This window comes from Hippopotamus amphibius, chromosome 6 (assembly GCF_030028045.1).
Source record: "Hippopotamus amphibius kiboko isolate mHipAmp2 chromosome 6, mHipAmp2.hap2, whole genome shotgun sequence".
Taxonomy (NCBI): Eukaryota; Metazoa; Chordata; class Mammalia; order Artiodactyla; family Hippopotamidae; genus Hippopotamus; species Hippopotamus amphibius.
Genome location: NC_080191.1, coordinates 89390037 through 89417068, shown reverse-complemented (window position 1 = coordinate 89417068; position 27032 = coordinate 89390037). Strand labels below are relative to the sequence as shown.

The 27032-nt window shown below is 36.6% G+C and overlaps 1 protein-coding gene across 1 annotated transcript in view; it reads right to left on the bottom strand.

Annotated features, from left to right (window-relative positions):
• Positions 1 to 27032, bottom strand: part of EYS (eyes shut homolog) — a 1676468-nt gene that overhangs the window by 1344594 nt on the left and 304842 nt on the right. Inside the window, exon 10 of the mRNA XM_057737776.1 lies at positions 19881 to 20069. Within this exon, the coding sequence (XP_057593759.1) occupies positions 19881 to 20069 (189 nt within the window). The remainder of the gene's footprint in view (positions 1 to 19880; positions 20070 to 27032) is intronic.

The following is a 27032-nucleotide window of genomic DNA, read 5'->3' as shown; positions in this document are numbered from 1 at the left end:
TGTCTTTATCTTAGTTTTGATTATAATTGTCTGGTTTCATTCTGAGAATCTTCAGTCTGTCTGATGGAAATATTGCTCTTTATTATATTAGATTCTAGTTTTCAAAATCTCCCTGGATTTGTGTTTGTGTGTGCATTTTTTTTGGGGGGGGGTTGAATTTCTGTCGGTTTTCTCTTTGATTGTCTGAAGGCATACTGGATTCTTCTGTCTGGTCATTCTAGTGCCTTATGTTGTATTGGATTCAGTATTTGTATGTCTTATACATGTATGTGTTTCCTTGACTTAGTATTTCTTTGACTCAACATGCTGCCATTAGTTTGGGACTTGAATAGTCTTCTTTAAACTCCTTTATTTCTGGGACAAGCAACCTCTGAAGCCTGGGCTACTCTATCAGAAGTCAATTAGGAGGCTCTGGAGATGGAGCACTGAATCCAGGTTGCTAGACTACTAGGGAGTCCTCAGACACAGGGAAGATTAACTGCAGAGAACTCTCACAGAACCCTGCATCAGAGTTTAAGACTTGGCTTCATCCAACTGTCTGCAACTGCCAGTGCTAGACACCTCACACCAAACTACAAACAAGACAGGAACACAAACCCACCCACCAGCACACAGACTACTTAAAGCCATATTAACCTCACAGATACCCTACAACACACCACCTGATATGGCCCTGCTCATCAGAGAGAAAAGACACAGAGCCACACACTGGAAAGGAGACACCAGACTCCCCAACTAGGAAGCCTATTGAAAAAACTGGACAAACCCCACCACAGGGGGCAGAGGGCAGAAATAAGAGGGATTACTAGTAGGCAGCATAGGGAAAGGAGACAGCAAATCCTATAAATTAGACAAAATGAGAAAACAAAGAAACACCATGCAGGCAAAGAAGCAGGAAAAGAAACCCACAAGAACAAATAACTGGAGAGGAAATAGGAAAATTGCCTGAAAAATAATTCAGAGTAATGATAGAAAAGATGATTGAAAATCTTGACAACAAAATACAGAAAATACAAGAAAGTTACTAAGGAGTCAGAAGAACTAAAGAGCAAACAAACAGTAACAGACCACAAAATAACACAAATTAGAAATATTCTAGATGGTATAAAAAGCAGAATAATGGAGGCAGAAGAATGAATAAGTGAATTGGAAGACAGAATGGGGGAAATAACTGCCACAGAGCATGAAAAAGAAAAAAGAATAAAAAGAAAGGAGGACAGTCTCAGAGACCTTGGTGACAACATTAAGCACACCAACATTTGAATCATAGCCATCCCAGAAGATGAAGAAAAAAAGAAAGGGTCTGAGAAAATATTTGAAGAAGTTATAGTGGAAAACTTACCCAACATGGGAAAGAAAATAATTAATCAAGCCAAAGAAGTGCAGAGAGTCCCATACAGAATAAACCCAAGGACAAATACACCGAGGCACATGTTAATCAAACTAACGAAAATTAAACACAAAGAAAAAATATTAAAAACAGCAAGAGAAAAGCAAAAAATAACATATAAGGGAAAACTCTGAAGGATAACAGCTGATCTTTCTGCAGAAACTCTGCAGGCCAGAAGGGAATGGCAGGATATACTGAAAGTCCTGAAAGAGAAAAACCTACAGCCAAGAATACTCTACCCAGCAAGAATCTCATTCAGATTTGACAGAGAAATCAAAAGCTTTACAGGCAAGCAAAAGTGAAGAGAATTCAGCATCACCAAACCAGCCTTACAACAAGTGCTAAAGTAAATTCTCTAAGTAGGAGGCACAAGAGATGGAAAAGACCTGCAAAAACACACCCCAAACAATTAAGAAAAAGGTAATCGGAACACACATGTCAATAATCACCTTAAATGTAAATGGATTAAATGTTCCAACCAAAAGACATAGACTGGCTGAATAGATACAAAAACAAGACCCATCTATATGCTGCCTACAAGGAACCCACTTCAGACCAAGGGACACATATAGACTAAAAGTGAGGGGATGGAAAAAGGTATTTCAAGTAAGTAGAAGTCAAAAAAAAAGCTAGAGTAGTGATACTCATATCAGACTAATTAGACTTTAAAGTAAAGACTATTACAAGAGACAAGGAAGGATACTACTTAATGATCAAGGGATCAATCCAAGAAGAACATATAACAATTGTAAATATCTATGCATCCAACACAGGAGCACCTCAATATAGAAAGCAAATGCTAACAGCCATAAAAGGGGACATTGACAGTAACACAATAATAGTAGAAGACTTGAACACCCCACTTACATCAATGGACAGATCATCCAAATAGAAAATAAATAAGGACACACAAGCTTTAAATGACACATTAGACTATACCAACTTAATTGATATTTAGAGGACAGTCCATCAAAAACTACAGAATGCACTTTCTTCTCAAGTGTACATGGAATATTTTCCAGGATAGATCACATCTTTGGTCATAAAGCAAGCCTTGGTAAAATCAAGAAAATTGAAATCATATCAAGCATCTTCTCTGACCACAATGCCATAAGACTATACATCAATAACAGGAAAAAAACTGTAAAAAATACAAACACATGGAGGCTAAACAACCAATATATCACTAAAGAAACCAAAGAGGAAATCAAAAAATATCTAGAAAAAATTACAATGAAAACACAGCAACCCAACACCTATGGGATGCAGAAAAACAATTCTAAGAGGGAAGTTTATAGCAATACAGTCCTACCTCAAGAAACAAGAAAAATATTGAATAAACAAACTACCTTACACCTAAAACAATTAGAGAAAGAAGAACAAGGAAACCCCAAAGTGAGCAGAAGAAATCATAAAGATCAGATCAGAAATAAATGAAAAAGAAATGAAGGAAACAATAGCAAAGATCAATGACACTAAAAGCTGGTTCTTTGAGAAGATAAACAAAATTGATAAACCATTAGTGAGACTCATCAGGAAAAAAAGAGAGAAGACAGAAATCAACAGAATTAAAAGTTAAAAAGAAGTAACAATGGACACTGCAGAAATAAAAAAGATCATGAGAAAATACTGCAAGCAACTGTATGCCAATAAATTGGATAACCTGGAAGAAATGGATAAATTCTTAGAAAAGTACAATCTTCCAATACTGAAACAGGAAGAAATAGAAAATATGAACAGACCAATCACAAGTACGGAAATTGAGACTGTGATTAAAAATCTCCCAACAGGGCTTCCTAGGTGGCACAGTGGTTGAGAATCCGCCTACCAATGCAGAGGACATGTGTTTGATCCCTGCTCCAGGAAGATCCCACATGCCACAGAGCAACTAAGCATGTGTGTCACAACTATTGAGCCTGTGCTTTAGAGCCTGTGAGCCACAACTATTGAGCTCATGTGCTGCAACTACTGAAGCCCACCTGCCTAGAGCCTATGCTCCACAAGAAGAGAAGCCATGGTAATGAGGAGCCCGTGCACCACAACGAAGAGGAGCCCCCACTCACTGCAACTAAAAACAAAGCCTGCACACAGCAAAAAAAAAAAAAAATCCAACAGAGCCAATAAAATAAATAAATTAATTAATTAATCAATTAATTTATTTTTAAAAAATCTAACAAACAAAACCCAGTGCCAGATGTCTTCAAGGGCGAATTCTATCAAACATTGAGAGAAGAGCTAACACCGATTCTTCTCAAACACTTCCAAAATATAGCTGAAGGAGGAACACTCCCAAACTCATTCTATGTGGCCACAATCACCCAGATGCCAAAACCAGGGAAAGATGTCACACACACACAAAAATTACAGGCCAATATCACTGATGAATATAGATGCAAAAATCCTCAGCAAAATACTAGCTAACAGAATCCAACAGCACATTACAAAGATCATACACCATGATCAAGTGGGATTTATCCCTGGAATGCAAGGATTCTTCAATATATGCAAATCAATCAATGTGATACATCATATCAACAAATTGAAGGATAAAAATCATATAATAATCTCAATAGATGTGGTTTTTCTGACAAAATTCAACATCCATTTATGATAAAAACTCTTCAGAAAATAGGCATAGAAGGAAATTGCCTCAACATAATAAAAGCCATATATGAGAAACCAAAAGCCAACATCATTGTAAATGGGGAAAAACTGAAAGCATTCCCACTAAGAGCAGGAAGAAGACAAGGGTGCCCACTCTCACCATTCTTCAACATAGATTTGGAAGTTTTAGCCACAGCAATCAGAGAAGAAAAAGAAATCAAAGGAATCCAAATTGGAAAAGAAGAAATAAAATTGTCACCCTTGCAGATGACATATTATTCATAGAAAACCCTAAAGACTCTACCAGAAAACTGCTAGCACTAATTGATGAATTTTGCAAAGTAGCAGGTTACAAAATTAATGCACAGAAATCTCTTGCATTCCTATATACTAACAATGAAAAAGCAGAAGGAGAAGTTAAGGAAAGTATCCCATTTGCCATTGCAACAAAAAGAATAAAATACCTAGGAATAAACCTGCCTAAGGAGGCAAAAGACCTGTATCCAGAAAATGATAAGACACTGATGAAAGAAATCAATGATGACACAAAGAGATGGAGGGACATACCATGTTCTTGGATTGGAAGAATCAACAGTGAAAATGACTGTACTACCCAAAGCAATTTACAGATTCAATGCAATCCCTATCAAATTACCATCAGCATTTTTCATAGAACTAGAACAAGAAATCTTATGATTTGTATGGAAATGCAAAAGACCCTGAAAAGCCAAAGCAATCTTGAGAAGGTAAGATGGAGTTGGTGGAATTAGGCTTCCCTGACTTCAAACTACACTACAAGGCCACAGTGATCAAGACAGTATGATAGTGGCACAAAAATAGAAAGGAAGACCAATGGAACAGAATAGAGAACCCAGAGGTCAACCCAAGCACATATGGGCACCATATCTTTGACAAAGGAGGCAATAATATACAACGGAAAAAAGACAGCCTCTTCAATAAGTGGTGCTAGGAAAATTGGACAACAACATATAAAAGAATGAAAGTAGAGCACTTCCTAACACCATACACAAAAATAAACTTGAAATGGATTAAAAACCTAAATGTAAGTCAGACACTATGAAACTCCTAGAGGAAAACATAGGCAGAACACTCTATGACATACATCAAAGCAAGATCCTTTTTGACCCATCTCCTAGAATCATGGAAATAAAATCAAGAATAAACAAATGGAGATGGATCAAGATGGCAGAGTAGGAGGATGTGTGCTCACTCCCTCTTGCAAGAGTACTGGAATTACAACTAACTGCTGAGCAAACAACAGAAAGACACTGGAACTCACCAAAAAAGACACCTCACATGCAGAGATAAAGGAGAAGTCTCAGTGAGACGGTAGGAGGAGCACAATCTCATTACAATCAAATCCCATAAATGTTGGGTGAGTGACTCACAAACTGGAGAACAGTTATACCACAAAAGTCCACCCAATTAATTGAGGGTTCTGAGCCCCACATCAGGATTCCCAACTTGGGAGTCCAGCAATGGGGGGAGGAATCCCCAGAGAATCAGAGTTTGAAAGCCAGCAGTATTTGATTGCAGGATTTCACTGGGGGAAACAGACTCCACTCTTGGAGGGCACACTTAAATTGTGCTCTCCAGGATCCAGGGGGAAGAGGCAGTGACCCCATAGGAGACTGAATCAGACCTACCTGCTGGTGTTGGATGGTGGCTGGCAGAGGTGGGGGGCAGCCGTGGCACCCTGAGGACACAGGGGCACTGGGGGCAAGGGTTCTGGGAAGTGTTCCTTAGCATGAGCCCTCCCAGAGTCTGCCATTAGCCCCACTAAATAGCCTGTAAGCTCCACTGCGAGGCAGCCTCAGGCCAAACATAAAGCAAGGTGGGAACACAGCCCCACCCATTGGGAGACAAGCAGATTAAAGTTTTACAGCTCTGCACCCACCAAATTGGAATAAAGTCTTACTGAGCTCTGCCCACCCAGCCCTACCCACCATCAGTCCCTCCCATCAGGAAGCACATTCCAGTCTCCTAGATAGCTTCCTCCACAAGAGGGCAGACAGCAGTAACAAGCAGTATCAGCAGTATTTCCTTCTGTGGAACTGAAAACCACAGCCACAGAAAGATACAGAAAATGAAAAAAGCATAAGACTTTGCACCAGATGAAGAGACAAAATAAAACCCCAGAAAAACAACTAAATGAAGAGGAGATAGGCACCCTTGCAGAAAAAAAAAAAAAAATTCAGAAAAATGATAGTGAAGATGATCCAGGACTTTGAATAAAGACTGAATGCAAACATTGAAAAGTTTACCAAAGACCTAGAAGAATTAAAGAGCAAACAAAGAGAGATATGCAACACAATGACTGAAATGAAAAATACACTAGAAGGAGCCAACAGCAGATTAACTGAGGCAGAAGGGCAAATAAGTGACCTGGAAGACAGAATGATGATAATCACTGATGGGGAAAAGAATAAGGAAAAAAGAATGAAAAGAACTGAAGACAGCCTAAGAGACCCCTGGAACAATGTTAAATGCACCAACATTTGCATTATAGGGGTCCCAGAAGGAGAAGAGAGAAAGGGCCTGAGAAGATATTGGAGGAGATTATAGTTGAAAATTTCCCTAAGATGGGAAAGGAAATAGCTACCCTAGTGCAGGAAGTGCAGAGAGTTCCATGCAGGATAAACCCAAGGAGAAACACACCAAGCCATATAGTAGTCAAAATGACAAAAAATAAAGACAGAGAAAAGTTATTAAAAGTAACAAGGGAAAAGCAACAAATAGCATACAAGGGAATTCCCATAAGGTTAACAACTGATTTCTCAGCAGAAACTCTGCAAGCCAGAAGGGAGTGGCATGATATACTTCAAGTGATCAAAGAGAAGAACCTACAACCAAGAATACTCTACCCAGCAAGGGTCTCATTCAGATTCGATGGAGAAATCAAAAGCTTTGCAGACAAGCAAGAGCTAAGAGAATTCAGCACCACCAAACCAGTCCTACAACAAATTCTAAAGGAACTTCTCTAAGCGGAAAACATAAGAGAAGAAAAGGACTTAAAGAAACATAAACAAAACAAGTAAGAAAATGGTAATAGGAACATACATATAGATAATTACCTTGAATGTAAATGGACTAAATGCACCAACAAAAAGACACAGACTGGCTGAATGGATACAAAAACAAGACCCATATATATGCTGTCTACAAGAAACCAACTTTAGACCTAGGGACACATACATACAGACTGAAAGTGAGGGGATGGAAAAAGATATTCCATGCAAATGGAAATCAAAAGAAAGCTGTAGTAGCAATACTCATATCAAATAAAATAGACTTTGAAATAATAAATGTTACAAGAGACAAGAAAGGACACTACATAAAGATCAAGGGATCAATCCAAGAAGAAGAGATAACAATTGTAAATATATATGCACCCAATATAGGAGCACCTCAATACATAAGGCAAATGCTAACCACTATGAAAGAGGAAATTGACAGTAACACAATCATAGTGGGCCACTTTAACACACAACTGACACCAATGGACAGATCAGCCACACAGAAAATTAATAAGGAAACACAAGCTTTAAATGATACAATAAAACAGTTTGACTTCATAGATATGTACAGGACATTACCTCCAAAAACAACAGAATACACATTCTTCTCCAGTGCACATGGAACATTTTGCAGGATAGATCACATTTTGGGTCATAAATCAAGCCTTGGTAAATTCAAGAAAATTGAAATCATATCAAGCATCTTTTCTGACCACAACACTATGAAATTAGAAATCAACTACAGGAAAAAACTGTAAAAAATATAAACATATGGAGGCTAAACAATACACTACTAAATAACCAAGAGATCACTGAAGAAATCAAAGAGGAAATCAAATAATACCTAGAGGCAATGATACAGAAAACACAATGATTCAAAACCTATGGGATGCAGCAAAAGCAGTTCCAAGAGGGAAGTTTATAGCAATACAAACCTACCTCAATAAACAAGAAAAATCCCAAATAAACTATCTAAGCTTACACCTAAAGAAACTAGAGAAAGAAGAGAAAACAAAACCCAAAGTTAGTAGACACAGAGAAATCATAAAGATCAGAGCAGAAATTAATGAAATAGAAACAAAGAAAACAATAGCAAAAATCAATAAAACTAAAAGCTGGTTCTTTGAGAAGATAAATAAAATCAATAAACCTCTAGCAAGACTCATCAAGAAAAAGAGGGAGAGGACTAAAATCAATAGAATTAGAAGGGAAACAGGAGAAGTTACAACAGACACTGCAGAAATAAAAAGCACCATAAGAGACTACTGCAAGCAACTATATGCCAATAAAATGGACAACCTGGATGAAATGGACAGATTATTAGAAAGATATAACCTTCCAAGACTGAATCAGGAACACATACAAAATATGAACAGACCAATCACAGTTAATGAAATTGAAACTGTGATTAAAAATATCCCAACAAACAAAAGCCCAGGGCCAGATGGATTCACAGTTGAATTTTACCAAACATTTAGAGAAGAGCTAACACCCATTCTTCTCAAACTCTTCCAAAACATTGCAGAGGAAGGAACATTTCCAAACTCATTTTATGAGGCCACCATTACCCTGATACCAAAACCAGACAAAGATACTACAGAAAAAGAAAACTACAGACCAATATCACTGAGGAATTTAGATGCAAAAATCTTCAACAAAATACTAGCCAACAGAATCCAACAACACATTAAAAGCATCATACAACATGATCAAGTGTGGTTTGATCCCTGGAATGCAAGGATTCTTCAATATACACAAATCAATCAATGTGATACACCATATTAACAAATTGAAAGATAAAAAACACATGATCATCTCAATAGATTCAGAAAAAGCTTTGACAAAATTTAACACCCATTTATGATAAAAACTCTCCAGAAGGTAGGCACAGAGAGAAGTTGCCTCAACATAATAAAGGCCATATACGACAAACCCACAGCAAACATCATTCTCAATGGTGAAAAACTGAAAACATTCCCTCTAAGATCAGGAACAAGACAAGGATGTCCACTCTTATTCAACATAGTTTTGGAAGTCCTTGCCACAGCAATCAGAGAAGTAAAAGAAATAAAAGGAATCCAAATTGGAAAAGAAGTAAAACTGTCACTGTTTGCAAATGACATGATACTATACATAGAAAATCCTAAAGGTGCCACCAGAAAACGAGTTGAGCTAATCACTGAATTTGTTAAAGTTTCAAGATACAAAATTAACACACAGAAATCTCTTGCATGTCTATACACTAACAATGAAAGATCAGAAAGAGAAATGAAGGAAACAATCCCATTCACCATTGCAACAAAAAGAATAAAATACCTAGGAGTAAACCTAACCCAGGAGGTAAAAGACCTGTACTCAGAAAAGTATAAGACACTAATGAAAGAAATCAAAGATGATACAAACAGATGGAGGGACATAACATGTTCTTGGGTTGGAAGAATCAACATTGTGAAAATGACTATAATACCCAAAGCAATTTACAGATTCAATGCAATTCTGATAAAATTACTAATGGCATTTTTCACAGAACTAAAACAAGAAATTTTATGAGTTGTATGGAAACACAAAAGACCCCGAATAGCCAAAACAATCTTGAGAAGGAAAGACAGAGTTGGTGAAATCAGGCTTCCTGACTTCAAACTATACTACAAGGCTATGGTGACCAAGACAGTATGGTACTGGCACAAAAACAGAAATATAGATCAATGGAACACAATAGAAAGCCCAGAGATAAACTATGGTCAACTAATCTATGACAAAGGAGGCAAGGATATACAATGGAGAAAAGGCAGGCTCTTCAATAAATGGTGCTGGGAAAACTGGACAGCTACATGTAAAAGAATGAGATTAGAACACTCCCTAACACCATACACAAGAATAAAATCCAAACGGATTAAAGACCTAAATGTAAGGCCAGACCCTGTAAAACTCCTAGAGGAAAACATAGGAAGAACACTCTTCAACGTAAACAACAGCAAGATCTTTTCTGATCCATCCCTTAAAGTAATGGAAATAAAAACACAAAGAAATAAGTGGGCCCTAATGAAACTTCAAAGCTTATGCACAGCAAAGAAAACTATAAGCAAGATGAAAGACAACCCTCAGAATGGGAGAAAATATTTGCAAATGAATCAACAGACAAAGGATTAATCTCCAAAATATATAAACAGTTCATCCAGCTCAATATCAAAAAAACAAGCAACCCAATCAGAAAATGGGCAGAAGACCTAAATAGGCATTTCTCCAAAGACAACGTATGGATGGACAAGAGGCACATGAAAAGCTGCTCAACATCACCAATAATTTGAGAAATGCAAATCAAAATGACAATGAGGTATCACCTCACACTGATGAGAATGGGCATCATCAGAAAATCTACAAACAGTAAATGCTGGAGAGGGTGTGGAGAAACGCGAATACTCTTAACTGTTGGTGGGAATGTAAATTGATACAGCCACTATGGAGAACAGTATGGAGGTTCCTTGCAAAACTAAAAATAGAGTTACCATATGACCCAGCAATCCCACTGCTGGACATATACCCAGAGAACATCATAATTCAAAAAGACAAATGCAATCCAGTGTTCATTGCAGCACTATTTACAATAGCCAGGATATGGAAGCAACCTAAATGTCCATCAACAGATGAATGGATAAAAAAGATGTGGTACAGTACCCCAAAAAAATAATAAATAAAAAAAAATTAAAAAAAAAAGATGTGGTACATATATACAATGGACTATTACTCAGCTGTAAAAAGCAAGGAAACTGGAACATTTTTAGAGACATGGATGGACTTGGAGACTGTCATACAGAGTGAAGTGAGTCAGAAAGAGAAAAACAAATACCGTACATTAACACATATATGCGGACAATAGAAAAATGGTACAAATCAACCAGTTTGCAAAGTGGAAATAGAGACACAGATGTAGAGAACAAATATATGGACACCAAGTAGGGAAAGCGGGGAGGGTTTGGGGGGAAATTAATTGGGAGATTGGGATACCAAATTGTACTCTCTAAATATATGCAGTTTATTGTATGTTAACTGTATCTCAATAAAAGTTCTAAAAAAAATTTTAATAATAAACAAATGGGACCTAATGAGACTTAAAAGCTTTTGCACAGCAAAAGAAACCATAAGCAAGAAAAGAAGACAACCCTTAGAATAGGAGAAAATACTTGGCAATGAAGCAACGGACAAAGGATTAATCTCCAAAACATACAAGCAGCTCATGGAGCTTAATACCCAAAAAGCGAATAACGCAATCCACAAATATGTGGAAGACCTAAATAGACATTTCTCCAAAGAAGACATGCAGAAGGCCAACAAACACAAGACAAGATGCTCAATACCACTAATCATTAGAGAAATGCAAGTCAAAGCCACAGTGAGGTATCACTTCACTCTGGTCAGAATGGCTATCATCAAAAAATCTGGAAAGAATACATGCTGGAGAAGGTGTGGAGAAAAGGGAACTCTCCTGCACTGTTGGTGGGAATGTACGTTGGTACAGCCACTATGGAAAATGGTTTGGAGGTTCCTTAAAAAACCAAAAATATGACTACCGTATGATCTAGTAATCCCACTCCTGGGCATATCCCCAGAGAAAACCATAATCCAAAAAGAAACGTGTACCATAATGTTCATTGCAGCACTATTTACAATAGCCAGTACATGGAAGCAACCTAAATGCCCATCAACAAATAAATGGATAAAGAAGATGTGGCATATATATATATACAATGGAATATTACTCAGCCATAAAAAGGAATGAAATGGAGCTATATGTAATGAGGTGGATAGACCTAGAGTCTGTCATACAGAGTGAAGTAAATCAGAAAGAGAAAAACAAATACTGTATGCTAACTCTTATATATGGAATCTAAAAAAAAAAAAAATGGTACTGATGAACCCAGTGACAGGGCAAGAATAAGGATGCAAATGCAGAGTACGGACTGGAGGATAGTTGAGGTTGGGGGGGGTGGGAGGTGAAGGGGATGTTGGGATGAAGTGATCGAGTAGCACAGACATATATATACTACCAACTGTAAAATAGTTAGCTAGCAGGAAGTTGCTGCATAACAAATGGAGATCAGTTCGATGATGGGTGATGCCTTAGAGAGACAGCACAGGGAGAGCGAGAGGGACTCGTGGGAGGGAGGTGATATGGGGATATATGTATAAATACAGCTGATTTACTTTGGTGTACCTCAAAAGCTGGTACAAGAGTGTAAAGCAATTATATTCCAATAAAGAGCTTAAAAAAAGAACTTCAGAATAATACATTTTTCTCTTTGCAAATCTGTGGATTAAAACAATATTTTTTCTTCAAACACAAATAGTATTCATCTCTGAAGGATATGCTTTATAAAATAGATACTAATTTTGTAGGAGATGTAAATGTTCTAAAAACAGGAATAAGAACATAAAGATATCATAAACCATGTCTACAGACAAACAAAATTCATTATTTGCACTGTTTTGATTAGAACATATATTTAATGCACTTTGATATAAAATGTTTCATTTTAATCATTGTTTTGAAGAAACGTATTTGAAAAATTACATAGAGAATTTTTATGTGTATGTAGGTTTGTATGCATTTTATCAAAGACGATAATTGCTAAATTTAAGGTCAAACAATTTTAATAATAGTTTATCTGCCAGAAATCTGCTTTGTGTTACTGAAACAGTTTGCTCACTCTTTCTGTCACTCATATTCTCATAATCTTGTATTTTAATTATTTAGGAAAACTTCAGAAAATATTTTTGAGTAATAATTATATTAGAGTGTCTGTAACTGTAGTATAGTGGTTATATCATTACACAAGGTACACATAGACTATTTCCTGTCTCTATGAAAATCTACTTACACTTTACTCTTTTAAAGAATGCTTTGATTTTCTTTCATTAACTATTTATGCAAATATTCTTTGACAGTGTGTTTGGTGGAAAATTGAAGAACATACATATTTACATTTGTATATAAATGTGTATATTTATACCTATATAAATATACATACATGATATATGTGATATATAATCTATACACAGATACATATATAAATATATATGTATAATTACATTTAAAGTCTACTCTTATTATTTTATTTGGAGGAAGTAGTATTACATTTTTATATGTCAATTTCTTCTCATTTTAAAACGTGCCCTAACCATGTCTGTGAAACACCACAGCACACTCTATGAAGGGAAAGAGAGATGGCGTGAGAGTTACTCTCTTATCTGTGAATGAACCCCTTGCTCCTGGGTTTCCTGAAGCCATGGAGATTCAAAGAAAACCTCATGCGTGTGTGATCCTCTATAAGACACCATAAACCTACAAGTGTGGGCTATTTGACATGTTACTGTGAGAACTGGAAAGTTATCATCTTTGGAGAGATTAATTAAAGAATGTAAGTCTTTGCTCATAAATGAGGAAAAAAAGGACTTTCCTTTATTACCTTAGAAAACAAAAAATATTTTAAAAATCTATTCATAAACAACCACAAGAAAAGGAGAGTGAAACTGGTAATGGCGACCAAGGTCTTAGTCTTCACGAACCAGACAGCAAAGTGATCATATCATCATGAACTGAAACATCATGCAAATGGGCTACCTCCTCAGTCAATTGTGGAATGGAACACTTATCAGAGGAAAACTAAACATGAAAAATGTTCTTAGCTAGTATGTGTAGGTGATGTGAAATATTTGCTGAGAATATTTGCTGTTTTGCTCAATTTTATGCAAATATTCACCCTCTTAAAATTTATGTTTTGAGAAAGACAACTTACAAAATAGATGTCTCTCCATGAGTTTGACATACAAGGTACATGGAGTGGATGTGGGTTATATCAGGATGTGTGCTGCTAATTAGATAAAAAGTCTCTATCCTCGGCTGTGCAGTGCGAAGGATTATTGAAGAGTTGACTGAGCCTGGTCAGAGCACTGACAGTGAATTTTGGTTGGGAGAGTTGAAACGAAGAAGATCATCTAATGCTAAAGAAAAGTGATTATAGAAATCAGAACCACACCAAAGGTAGTGTGTATTAAAACTTGAGATTGGGTTAGGAAAACAGAGTAGATGGGATAAATGGACTTAGTAGTTAACTGTAAGCAAAATGAGGGATGGGAAGAAAGTGTTACTAAAATAATGCATGCAATTCTTTACAGGAAACTTGCCCTCAGGAGGAAACTCCTTTTCTTTTCAATTGAAGGAAAGTTACATTATAACTAACAAATCAGGCATCCCTATGCTCCACTCATCTCTGGCCCAAGCACACTTTTCAAATCTTTTGACCATACAACACCTTGCCTAATCTGTTGATTCTTTCTGCAAAGAAGTAGAAATGAAAAGTAAATAATTAGCAGATTACCAGATCTCTTCCCTAGCTTCCCCTTCAGTAACCTTATAAAAAACTATGTGACCAAACTGTGTGATAACATCTAGAGGACTTCACAAGGAGTCCACAGGCCTACCAGCAGTGGGGGACAGTGTCAACTGTGACCCCCTATCTCAGTGATTTATTGAGATTACTTCCCTATTTCCCTACAAAAACTTTCATGACAGAGCAGAATCTTCAGAGTTGGTTTTCAGGGGACACTGAGCCCAGAATCTCCCCAGATCACCGGCATTCTGATTAAAAGCAACTTTCCTTTCTACCGACATTTGCCCCTATCTTGGGTATCGATTTTTGAGCAGTGAACACCTGAACGTGAATTCAGTAACAATAACAATGCAAGATTAGATATTTTTGGTAATTTATTTAAATAGAAAGAAAGAAGAAATTTTCAGAATAAAGGAGTAATGGGTTTCATTTGGTCTTTGTTCAGTTTTATGTATATGCTATAATTTATGACTTGATATCATTAAAAACACTTGGTAGAGAACAAAACAATACCTGCTTTTTTATTTTTGATTGTTTTGGAAATTTCATCACCATTATTCCTTTCCTAGCTCTACCTTAATTCTTCATATGTTTTATAGCTCCTGTGATATTTTGTTTTTCTCCCCAAATTATTGAGGAAAACTCCTAGCAGTATAGAAAGAAACCACGTTATCTTATTTATTTATTTGGTTCACTAATTATTTTCTCACAAACTTCTGCATAATTTGCCCATGTTTCGTACCTTAATTTTGATTCCTAAATTTTGGTTTGGCTAAGATGATTTCTACAACTACTGTGGTTGCTTAAACTATTTATTCTATAGCTCCAGTGTTCACTACATTTTCATCTCCCAGAAAGTACTACTCACTTTCCATTTCAAGCTTATTTGTTGCATTATCAGTGTGAGATCTTTTTAACATCCACTTCTTGTATGAAATAACAGATTCAGCATTAGAGCAACTTGTTAAAGACAGGCCTAGAACAACAGATTTTCTAAAAAACACATTAATGTGACTTTTATTGAATTGTACCTATTCTCAGGTCAAATATTTGAATGTGTGTAGAATTTTATTAACTTTTTTCTTTGATGCTGGACACTAATAATCATGAAACTCCCTGGTTATGAAAAATGATAAGCTTATCATATGAGTTGATATTTGTTGTAATCATCCCTCTAAATAAAGTAAGTTAAATATAATATTTTAAGCCGTCTTTATGATCGATTTTCAAAGCTACCTAGGAAGGACAGACATCACCTAATTTACTATAATGATGACCTACCTTAATAATTTCTCATATCCTATGTGCCTAAAAAGAAAGCAGAAGAGTTGAAACTTCCACCATCTAATTTTCAATCTGCAATTATGCCTCATCAACATATTTTAAGAATATGAGAATGCTAAAAATAAAAACAAATTAAAAAAATTCAAATTCATCTTCTTTTTTTGGGGGGGAACGGGGACTCTGAGTAAGAAACGGGTCTATGTAGTACTAAGCCTAAGACTCTCTCACCACCTATAATGAGTAATTCTAAGACTAACCAAAAAAGAATGAAAGAAAAAAAAATTATAACCTCATACAAAAATGCTGGAATGGCCCATAAAGTTAAGTAATGTTATAAATATGATTCAATGAATAGCATACATTACATTGTAAATTCCTGTATGCTTACATCAAGTTAATGTCCAGTGATTCAATTAAATGAATACAATTTAAAAGGAGAGATTCCCTTAATAATGTAACAGTGCAGTTTCTGGTTAAAATATATGACAGTATTTATGGTCATTTATTCAATCCTCTACTAACTTCAGTGGATATTGCTTTATGAATTTTGCAGTGAGAAGCAAACACAAGTTCAGTGAAACAGCTATCTCTCTACCAGTTGCAGATAATAAAATACTTCACAGTAAGTAGTCATTTGTATGAGATTAAAGTTGTCCTTCACAAAGTACTGGAGCTGTATATTTTTAGTATTTGCTTCCACCCTTATGGCATGCAAACACAATCATTATACCGTTTTACTGAAGTGCTTAGCATGCTTCTACACCTTCTAAATGGGTGAAAATGAATTGTGATAGCACACAATATTAATATGGAATGCCACAAAATTGCTCACATAATACAACTTTCCTATTAGAGGATTTAAAAACCCCAGTCTTGCTGCTGCAGACCTCTTCTTGGTTGGGCATAGAAGCAGAAATATGAGGTGCTAAGTGTTCTCTCTCTTTTGAAAATGGCTTTTCTCTCTAGGAATGAGAATGATAATACTGCTTGGCAAAACAATATTTGTAGATTCAAAGAACAAAATATTAATCTCAGTTAAACCTATCTCTATTGCTTTACAGCTTCTGAAATTTAGGAAAAGGACAAACTTCTCCCCATGAATAATAAAATGAGAAGTTGCCATTCTATCTCGTGATGTATAGAGCTAACCATTTCTCTTTCAATTTTATGCAGTGTATTAGAGTCAGAAGGAAGGAAGGGAAGGAAGGAGAGAGGGGGAGAGAGAGAGAGAAGGAAGGAAGGAAGGAAAGAAGGAAGACAGACAGACTAATTTATGGGAAATGAATAATTTTTGTCCCAGAAGATGTCTCATGACAAGAATGATGGGAGATGCAGATTAAGCCACAGTAAGGGGACTATGTGGGGCCACGGCCACATCTCAAGGGGTGTGGTGCATGCAGGAGGTGGCTCCTGCCGCACAGAGCGATGACTGGCACCTGGACCAAGACGCGGTGCGCTGAAGCTGCAGAGGGTCTTCTCATGGCTGCTCTGCCCCCACCAAGGGTCATTCTGCACCTAAGCCTTTGAGGAGATAGGAGGGAAAACCCAATTCCATAAAAAGAAAACAAAAGGTGCCTAAATTTACTGCTAAGATAGTATGTTTTGTATCTACATGGAGCAGAATGGGGTTAGTGATTGAAACTGTTATACAGAAATGAAAGCTACACTTCCTCAAATCTGAGTTTGTATTTGTTAAATCTGAGGCTATTACACAAGTAGCTATTTTGTGCCGCCCTGTCTGTGTGCGCCTGCCTCAGGGTTCCAGGGGCTACCGTGAGCAGTTCAGCCCCCACCATCACCCAGGCCTCCTTCCTCCCAGGCAACGCCACCCCCTCCTTTAAAGGCAGGTGTGGTCAGTAGACGTCATTGGTTAGCCGAGGGCCAAGGCTGGGGAGAGTGATAGGAATCGCTTCAGGCAGAAACTTGTAATTGCCAGGCCGAGATTTTCCTGTGTTTCCTTCTCCAACTCAATGGTCAGAGTGGAAATACAGGCTGTGAAAGGAGCAGTGCAAGGCTTCACACAGGACAGCATCTCCCAGGGTCATGGGAACCCACATGGAATTCCTGAGTGAGGAGTCGGTCTTTGCTGCTTAAGCTCTTGAGTCTGTGGGTTGTTTCTGTAGCATCACTTAGCCTAACCCAACTGACCCACAGGCCAGAATACTTTTGTGAAAGCTGCTTTTTTTCCTAGCCAGAGCTCTTTCCAACATCATCCAAATTAGACTATGGGACTTCAGAAGCTCTTTGAGCACTGCCAATCTGGAATTAAAGCCCGTGTAGGTAAGAAGTGGGTACATGATGGTATTTGCTATAGTGGATTTTAAGGGCTGGAAGAAAAGTGAGGCATTGAAGGGCAATGTCATCACAGAATGCTGAGTGCAGTGGCCTCTCCCTTGCTCACTATGGAAGGGAGTAATCTACACACTGCTTCAGATGACCCCCAGATCTCTGCCCTCTGCTCAGACAATTGAGCAGGTCTTCCCAAGAAGTCCCTCCTCTGTCCACATGAACCACAAGAGGAAACAAATAGCATTAAGGTAAATTTAAGCACCAAGGTACTCTCCATTTAATATATAAACATATAAACATATTATTATATGAATACAGGAAAGAACTGTATTAATCATTTAATTAAAGAAAAGTGAAAGCAGAAAAAAAAAGGAGCAATATAAAGAATTTCCAAGGAAGAAACTGACTAAGAAATAACTTTAAATGCCTTGTTACTGTTCCAGGCACTGAAATTGGTGCTGGAGACAGAGCAACACCGGATCTCTCTCCTCCTATCTCATGAAGCATATTTTGGGGGACAGGAAAGGTAGGAGACTGTGGCATTGAGAAGGTGGAAGGAGGAAAAACAATGAAAAAAAGGCAAAACAAAACAAAAACATGAGCCGGGTAACTACAGACAATGTTAACTACAAGAAGAAAGGAAACTAGTAGTATGAGAAAGCATGTGGAAGAACTGGGGTTGTGAGTGAGCGTTTGGGACCAGGAGAAAGTTTGCTGAGATTTGAATGACATGAAGAATTCAGTGTTTGGAGTTTTTGCTCTCTACATGGGATCGGTTGGTTTCACGTGAGGCATAGGAAATATTCTAGTGCACATCAAGTGCTCTGAACCTGGGAAGAATTGCATGAGATGATGTGAGACATGTGGACGGGGCCCTGTGGTAACAAATGCTGGAGGTCACGTGACGAGTCTAGTGTGGTTTCATGTAGAGAAACAGCCAAGCTGTGAACCCTCTACTGAGCAAACAAACGTGGAAGACCTGGGTGTATTTTGTAAAGCTACATGCAGGTCGTGTTAATTAGGTATGTTAATGAATAGGAAACAGCTGGGTTTGGCCCTCTGCACTATTATTAAACAGGCTGTATTGACTTGTGGAGGGAGTCTGAGTACATTCGGTATCACATGTTCCCAGTTCTTCAAGGTAACTGGATACATCCTACAGCTTCATCTCTGTACCTACGATCTCTGTGAATTATGACATCTACACACAGTTCAATAACCAGGCTTTGATGGACTAGCAAGGCTAAACACAGTAGGAGTCTGTGTTTTATTCTGACAGATGGAGAGCCACAAGACAGTTTTAAGCTAAGAAGTAACAAATGCATCCATGTTTTGGTGGGACTACTCTGGTTACTTTGTGATAAATGGGTTACTAGAAGGCAAAGTCACAGCAGGGTGACTAGCATGGAGGCTGTTATAAAGGATTACAAATAATCAAGTCTTACGGGGGCTCTAAGAAAAAAGAACCAAGTTGTCATTGAGCTAACGATGCAAGAAGATGTGCTAAGATAGAAATTAAGTGGAATCTTAAAAGGCTTAAAGAAAAGTCTATTGTAAATAAGATAACATTTATTTATTTATATGTATTTATTTATTTGTAAATTTAAATCCTCTAGTTAAGAAATTGCTACTGCAAGTCTTAATGAGCCACTGCCCATGAACTCTGCTGTACCACTTGAGCCTCAGGAAGTGCAGTCTGTCTGGGAATTCTTCTGTCTGTGAGAAAACTGGGGAAGCTCAAAGCTAAACATTTGCAAGTTACTTCCAGTAAAAGACACAAGAAGCCAGCAACCCTAAACTTCATCGTCAAGAAGGAAGGCAATAGATCTGCTGGCTGCACCATCATGGTTCAATTCTGGTTAAACCTGAGTCACTTGCAAACATTACCGGTTGTTGGTCACCCAGACAGACACCCCATACTCCTCAGATACCACAGTCAACGTAGGGCACCAAACACTTCCAGGGTGCTCCCTGAGATCTGTTTTCCGCTGAGAAGAAAATCCCATGTTCTCTATTTCCGAGACTTTCACCTTTCCCCTTGGCCTTAAAACAATTGTTCTCCACTTTGCATGGACGCTGTAATCACAACAAAACAAAAAACAAGCAAATAAAACTCCATCTCTGCTCTGCAGGCAGACCAGTTGAAATCAGAATATCCAGGACTGAGGCCTGAATATTAGCACTTTTTAAAGCTCCTCGGGTGAATATAATGTGCTTCCAGGAGAACGGCTTTAAAAGAAAACTGATTTTCTGCAGAGAACAAGCTTCTCATGCTGCCCTCTAAGCTGAGGACTTTCTCTTGCACGTTCCTTGTATCAGAGAAAGGATGCTGAGTAACTGTGCTCCTGACTCTTTATCAGTGCTTCCAGACATCACTCCTCTATCCTTTGAAAGAAAAAAATAATCTAATGTCCTTTGAGGTACATAGTGTCTGTCTGTCCCCTATACCAGTGTGCCTTAAACTTTAACATGAATCATGTGGGATTCTTGTGAAAGTGCAATGCAGACTCTAATTAGGTAAGTAGGTCTGGAATAGGGCCTGAGATTCTGCATTTGTAAAAAACTGCCAGGGACTCCAGAGCTTGCTGGTCCATGGAACACACCTGGGAACCGCAGAGCAACAGTATCCTCTCTTGTGCTGACTTGCCTGTTCTCTCTCCCATTATTTTCCTAGATTTTAGCCTCTGGTTCACAGTTTTTTTCTTCCCCTTCTCCTTTCATTTGTCCTAATGATATCAACATCTCTATCAACAAAATAATCTCAACCTGGACTCTTCATGTCTTCATCATCTTCTATTCAATGATGCTTTTCTCCTCTCCACCTCAATGCTTTACCCCTTATCCATTATAAGAAGACTGCAGGTAATACCTCCATTTTAAACATCTGCCTCTCATTTCTGCCCTTTGCTGGATCACCTTATACCCCTGCACTCCTACAGCTCTCCTGATTTGTATATTCACTGCCATTATTTCTTGAATTCATCAAGACCCTGAGCAATGACCTTTCCCAGAAGCCCCCCCTCCCCTTTACAGATTCACTGCCCCTCTTGTCAATCTTGATGGATAGTAGAGGCAGGGGAGTAAATGATCCTGTCTGGTCCCTATGGCGAACAGTCAGCCCAGTGACCACTGAGTATATTTCCTATGACTCTCGTCAGGAACCAGGATACCTGTGCACATGGAACCTGACTGACTCCACAGCTGTACATGCCCAGTAAAGAAACAATCTGCTCTGTTTGTATTTTGGTGTGGGGCTCGTATTCCTGAGACAAAAAACAAATGTAGAAAAAGAGTAAGCGATATTTGTATCTATTTTCATTAAGATGGTAGCAAGTAGTCTATTACTTGAATTTCCAGCCTTATTTGATACAATCCTAATTCTAATGTACTGTGTATTTTGACCACTTACTGTATTTTCTTAAGTGTTCTATTATAGCTCTAGGGGAAAGGCATATCAGTGCTAGCAAGACATGATTTTAAGGTAGAAGTTCAAAAAAAAAGTAGGATATTTTTAGGGAGGAAGTGATAGAGCACACTTACATGTACACTAAAAGTAATCAGCTCTGGAGCACAAATCCACAAGAACTTGAATGCTTCTGAGTACATTTTTTTGTGCTGTGTTCTACAGCACTGTATTTATAAATGTATAATACATTGCTATGGCTATTTGGAATGTGAGAAGCAATTCAGGTTGTAGTAAATGTATCTCAAGTCCCCTAGCTAAAAATTAAAAGCAGAGCACAATTTACTTAGGTTATTTTCATTTTCTGCTTAGTTTCACCTATACACGTTACTATTTATTAGTCTTTCTGGTGGATCCATTTAGCTATTTTATTTTTGCTTGCAACCTCCAAAAAACATTAAAAACAGTAAAACCAAATTTGAAAATAATAATAAAATTTCTTCCACCATGCCTTATGTCTAATACACTTAAAATGATTTACTTCACTGCAAATATCCTTAGGAGAAAATTAACCTCCTGAATTTCAGTTGTAAAGAATTTGAAGGATAATCTCTCATATAAAGTTAAAAGATGTTTTTAAAGATATCTAATATTCAAACTTGAATTGATACAGGTATTAAAATGTCAGTATGCCAAAAAGAAGAATGCTTTAACAAGTAAAATATTAAATGAATCTTTATTTACATAGAATAATACAGCATAGAATGTACCCAGTGGAAAATCATGTAGTTCAAACTTAGTTCAGAGCAACTTGACTTAAGCAAGATCATGAGGGGTACCCGTGCTTGAGGAAACTCTTCACACCTTTTCCTTGTCACCAGGTGTCCAGCCCTTGATGCTTTCTTGTGCTACTGTGTTATTTACTTTGTTTAATATTTGGTTTTATTAGAGCCACATGTACCCCTTAATTAATTCATTCTCCCTAGTTGCTTGCTGTGGTTCCTGGATTTTAAATTGTCTCCTTACTCTTGGCACCATTTCTTTGCTCTTTGCTCTCTGCTCTCTGAAAGGCATTCTTTGACAAGGTTACAAGACCTCTTATGCAATAATGGTCAATATGTTACATTGCCTGGTTATAGAGTCTCAGGTGTCCAGGGGCAGAAGAATGGACTTCCATACCTATATGTGTACCTATACAACAGCAACAACTATAAATGACCCAGGGATAACTTTGAATATATGAAAACCACTGAGAAAAACATTGAAACTCCTATAAGATACAGAGATGATTTGAATAAATTGAGATACATTTTATGCTCATGGATAGAATTTCCTAGTATTGTAACTGCCCCCACCCTGCCAGATTAGAATTCTAGTTGGATTTTTCTGAGGATCACCAAACCTACTCTAAAATGTATATGGAGGCTTAAAAGTTTATTATTAATTGAAACAACTTAAGCAGAGTGCATGAGGGAGAAAACCTAGTGAATATTAAGGCATAAAAATATATAGTGATAAAAGAAAAGGGCAGTATTGTCTCAAGAATAGGCAAAGAAAATATGAAGTAAAATATAGAGCTTAAAGACAGACCTAGAAATTTATAGAAACTTAATATAAGATGAAAATAATTCCACAGCAATAAAGAAAACCTGCATTTCGTAGTAGACGCTATTAAACAAACTGGCTCACTATATGCAGGGAAATCGGGTCCCTATCCAACAGCATGTAAACAGATAAAAGAAAAATGGAGTAAAGACTTAAATATAAAATTATAAAGTTAAACTTATAAATTTTAATAAATATAAACTTACAAAGTTTAATAAACATAAAATTATAAAGTTATTAAAAATTAAGGGTATTCATCTTACCTAGAACATAGAAGAATTTCTAAAATCATTTGAATTTGATTATATTAGCATTAAGAATATCTTAAGCAAAAAAGGACACCATTGAATAAAGGACACCATCACTGATTGTGATAGAACATTCCAATTCTGAATTAACATGTTAATATGCAAAGTACAATTATAAATAAAAAAGAGGCAGCAAACAGTGTAAAAACAGACAAAATAGGAACAGCTAACTTACACAAAGCAAACTCCTAAGGCCTATTAGAATATGATATGATGTGAAAATTATTGGTAATCAAGTTGAAGTAAAAGTGATATTAACAATCAAGAAAGTGTTAAGCATTAACCATTGAAAATACTCTTCCAAGTACTGAGAAGTATGATTAACTCAGCCTTCTTCACATGAGGCTTGAAAATAATAAATCACCTAGAAAAGGGAACACATATTGGATGTGGGTAAACTCTAGAGCCTTCTGTGCTAGGATCTATCTTATTTTTTTCCATGTGTATATGAGGCCTTCTAAACACATAGACTTGCATTGATCATATCAATGGCATTTGTTCATTTTTAAATCATTGATAAGACATCTTTAAAAATGATTAATGATAACTTGGTGCTTTAATTTCTTGAGATCACTATTGAATAGTATTTATTTCCTTAAAGAGGAGCAGAAATGCACAAACCATTTTTTTTAACTAAGCTGTATGACTTTTCATTAAACATGTCAAGACACAGCTACCTTACTTCTGTGTAATTTTTGACACAAGAGAAAGAAAGTATATTTGGTTCGATATTTCACAGAAAATCATGTTTATGGATACTGATGGTCAGTAAATATGGACTGAGCCAAAACATGGATTTTTATTTCCTCTAAGTGGGATATTCAGTAATTTGGGTAAACAGGAACTGGAAAGTAATATACTAATTTAAAATGCATTTATGCTTAAAGTTGTGGGAGATAGAAACCATCCAATAAATTGGTTTACCACTTTTACTTAATTTTGATTTTGAAAGTGTTTCAATTTCAAACAAGTGGAGGTACTTTATTCCTTGATTGCCTCTTTTCTTTGGCAGAAGAAGGGGCTAAATAAAAATGTGTGTCTAAATGCTTTGCAGTAACTGTCTTGTCTACACCCAACTAAAGGACACCCTGTAACTTTCAATGCATTCCTAATATAGTCTTTCCTATTCTATTTTTTCTTCATAATTATTCTTGTATTTCACCTGCTTTTTCTCTTTGAACAAATTCCCACTAATTAATATCATTAGGCTTCATGTCGGTTGTCATATCTCCTCCAAAACCCCCAGAAAAATACTGCTGACCAACACAAAGCCAACTTTATTAGAACTATTGCAGTTAGCAGAGTGTTAGTAGTACCTCAGATGGGAAAAGGCAGGGGAGGGAATGTTTAGTTTATAAATATACTAATATATACTAGTATGAAAATAAATATAATATAAATATATACCAGTATAAAAATATACCAGGGCCTTTGCTGGATGGTTTTGAGGTAGCTCTTCCAAGGCAGGGACCTTGGAAAACACCAATGACTTCACAGCTTTGCACTGTAGACATAATATAGTTAAGAGTCTTGAAGCAAGAGTCAATGAGAAGAAATTGCTCATTTTTCTTTGTAAGTAAGCTGTGTTACTTTGTATGCAATATTATCTCACAAATGCAATTAACTACCTCATCTTGTCTTGAAAGCAGAACTGTTTATGATATGGAAAGAAAATATGTTTTGCCCCAGTATTGATTTAAAAATAAAATTATGTTGATTTCAGATCTCACATGCTATTGAGTCATTTTTTGATTCCAAAATTTGAAATTGTAAAATGGGGACCAATTTTAAAAATATTTATTGGACTTCTAACTAATGAGAAAAAATATAAATAAAAGCTATTTTTAAGTCAGAATTTACAAACTAAAATTATTTCTTCTCCTTTCTTATTGTTTAACCTTGAATAAATCATTTAAAATCTTTAAGCAGGGCTTCTCTGGTGGGTCAGTGGTTAAGAATCTGCCTGCCAATGCAGGGGACAGGGGCTCAATCCCTGGTCTGGGAAGATCCCATATGCCGCGAGTAACTAAGCCCATGCATCACAACTACCAAGCCCATGAGCCACAACTCACATGCCTAGAGCCCGTGCTCCACAACAAGAGAAGCCACCACAATGAGAAGCCTGTGCACCACAATGAAGAGTAGCCTCTGCTCCCCACAACTAGAGAAAGCCCGTGCGCAGCAAGACCCAACACAACCAATAAATAAATTAATTTAAAAAAATCTTTAAGTAATAAAATCTTTAAGCAATAAAATCTCTAAGTTTTAGCAATACTAAGCTTGTAATACTTGGCCTGTATATTTAACAAGGATTAAGTTAATAACACAATAATCAATGAATTCAGTACCTGACATAGAGCATTCACCTATTCATTCATTTCTTCAACTAAATTTGAATGCATACTAAGTTATAGACATTATGGTAAAATAAAAAAATATTAATTCACCATGATTCCTGAAAAAATTATTGACTACAGATTAAAGTGATTTATGACTGCTTGCAACTCTGCCATGTCTATTTAAGTAAAAAGATACATGGCTGAAAGGAACCCTGAACAATTTTGCTTCCCAATGTTCTATCCTAATGCAAAGTGTGAGCTATTGTTTACCTAAGGAGATTTGAAAAAAATTACAAAGGGGTAAGAATGATAGCATGATATACTTTATAAAACAATTTTTACTTTGTTGTCTTAACTTTAGTTTTGCTAACTTTAATATATCGCATTAGGAAATAGAGAAGGTCAGCTCACAATGCCACAATGAGAAAATTTGCAAATAAATGTAATGAATTCAGTTGGGCATATAAAGTTACTTTACTTTCCACCAGGAAGGCAAGGAATTTAAGAGTCCTTTCCACAGAGCTTGACCCTCTAATACAGGGTGTGACATAGATTTCCTGTTCTAACCTGTCAATAATCAGGGGATAGGGAAGAATACAAGAGAAGGGGGTTGACAAACCAGAGTCAGTGACATGTAATCATTACTTAATGTTGTGTTTCATAAAAGTAGAAAAGCTTTGGGGAAAAGCTCACAATTAATGACTGTCTCCTGGCTTTTTACTAACTGACTTAAAACATACACACACACACACACACACACACACACACACACACAAAGTTTCTCATGATCTTTGACCAAGATTTTTCCTAAATTCTAAACTGATAAAAACTTCTGCTTTACCAGAAATATGTCCGTAATGTTAAGTTTACATTGAGAGCAAAGGGGACTTCATGGACAGATATAGAAGCATTTATGATGGAGATAGATGTTCCTTTTGTGTCACATTCACAAAAATTACAAATCATTTCCAGATGGATGAATTTGAAACATTAAAAGCCTGTGGTAGACTAGAGAAAGAATGTGATTTGGACTCAATAGTTTTTAGAAATTTGTCACATAGGATAATTGTGTATATTTAATATTTAGTCAACCAAAATAAAAAAGAGAATTGTAACTTGCACTTATATTTCAGTTTTTATAACTTTTTATCATAACCAAAACATGTCTAATAAATAACATATGCATTACTTCTCTTGAGTATGTTGATCAATGTTAAATCATAGTGACATTCATATTAAATTAACAGCTAAATGTAAAGGCTATCTTGCTGAAAGGAACAAGGCTTTGTTAATCAGAATCACACAAACCTTGTACAGCTGCAGAAAATAGCACTGACCAAGAACTTAATTGTTCCCGTAAATGCTCTGTGAAGTGTTTGAATAG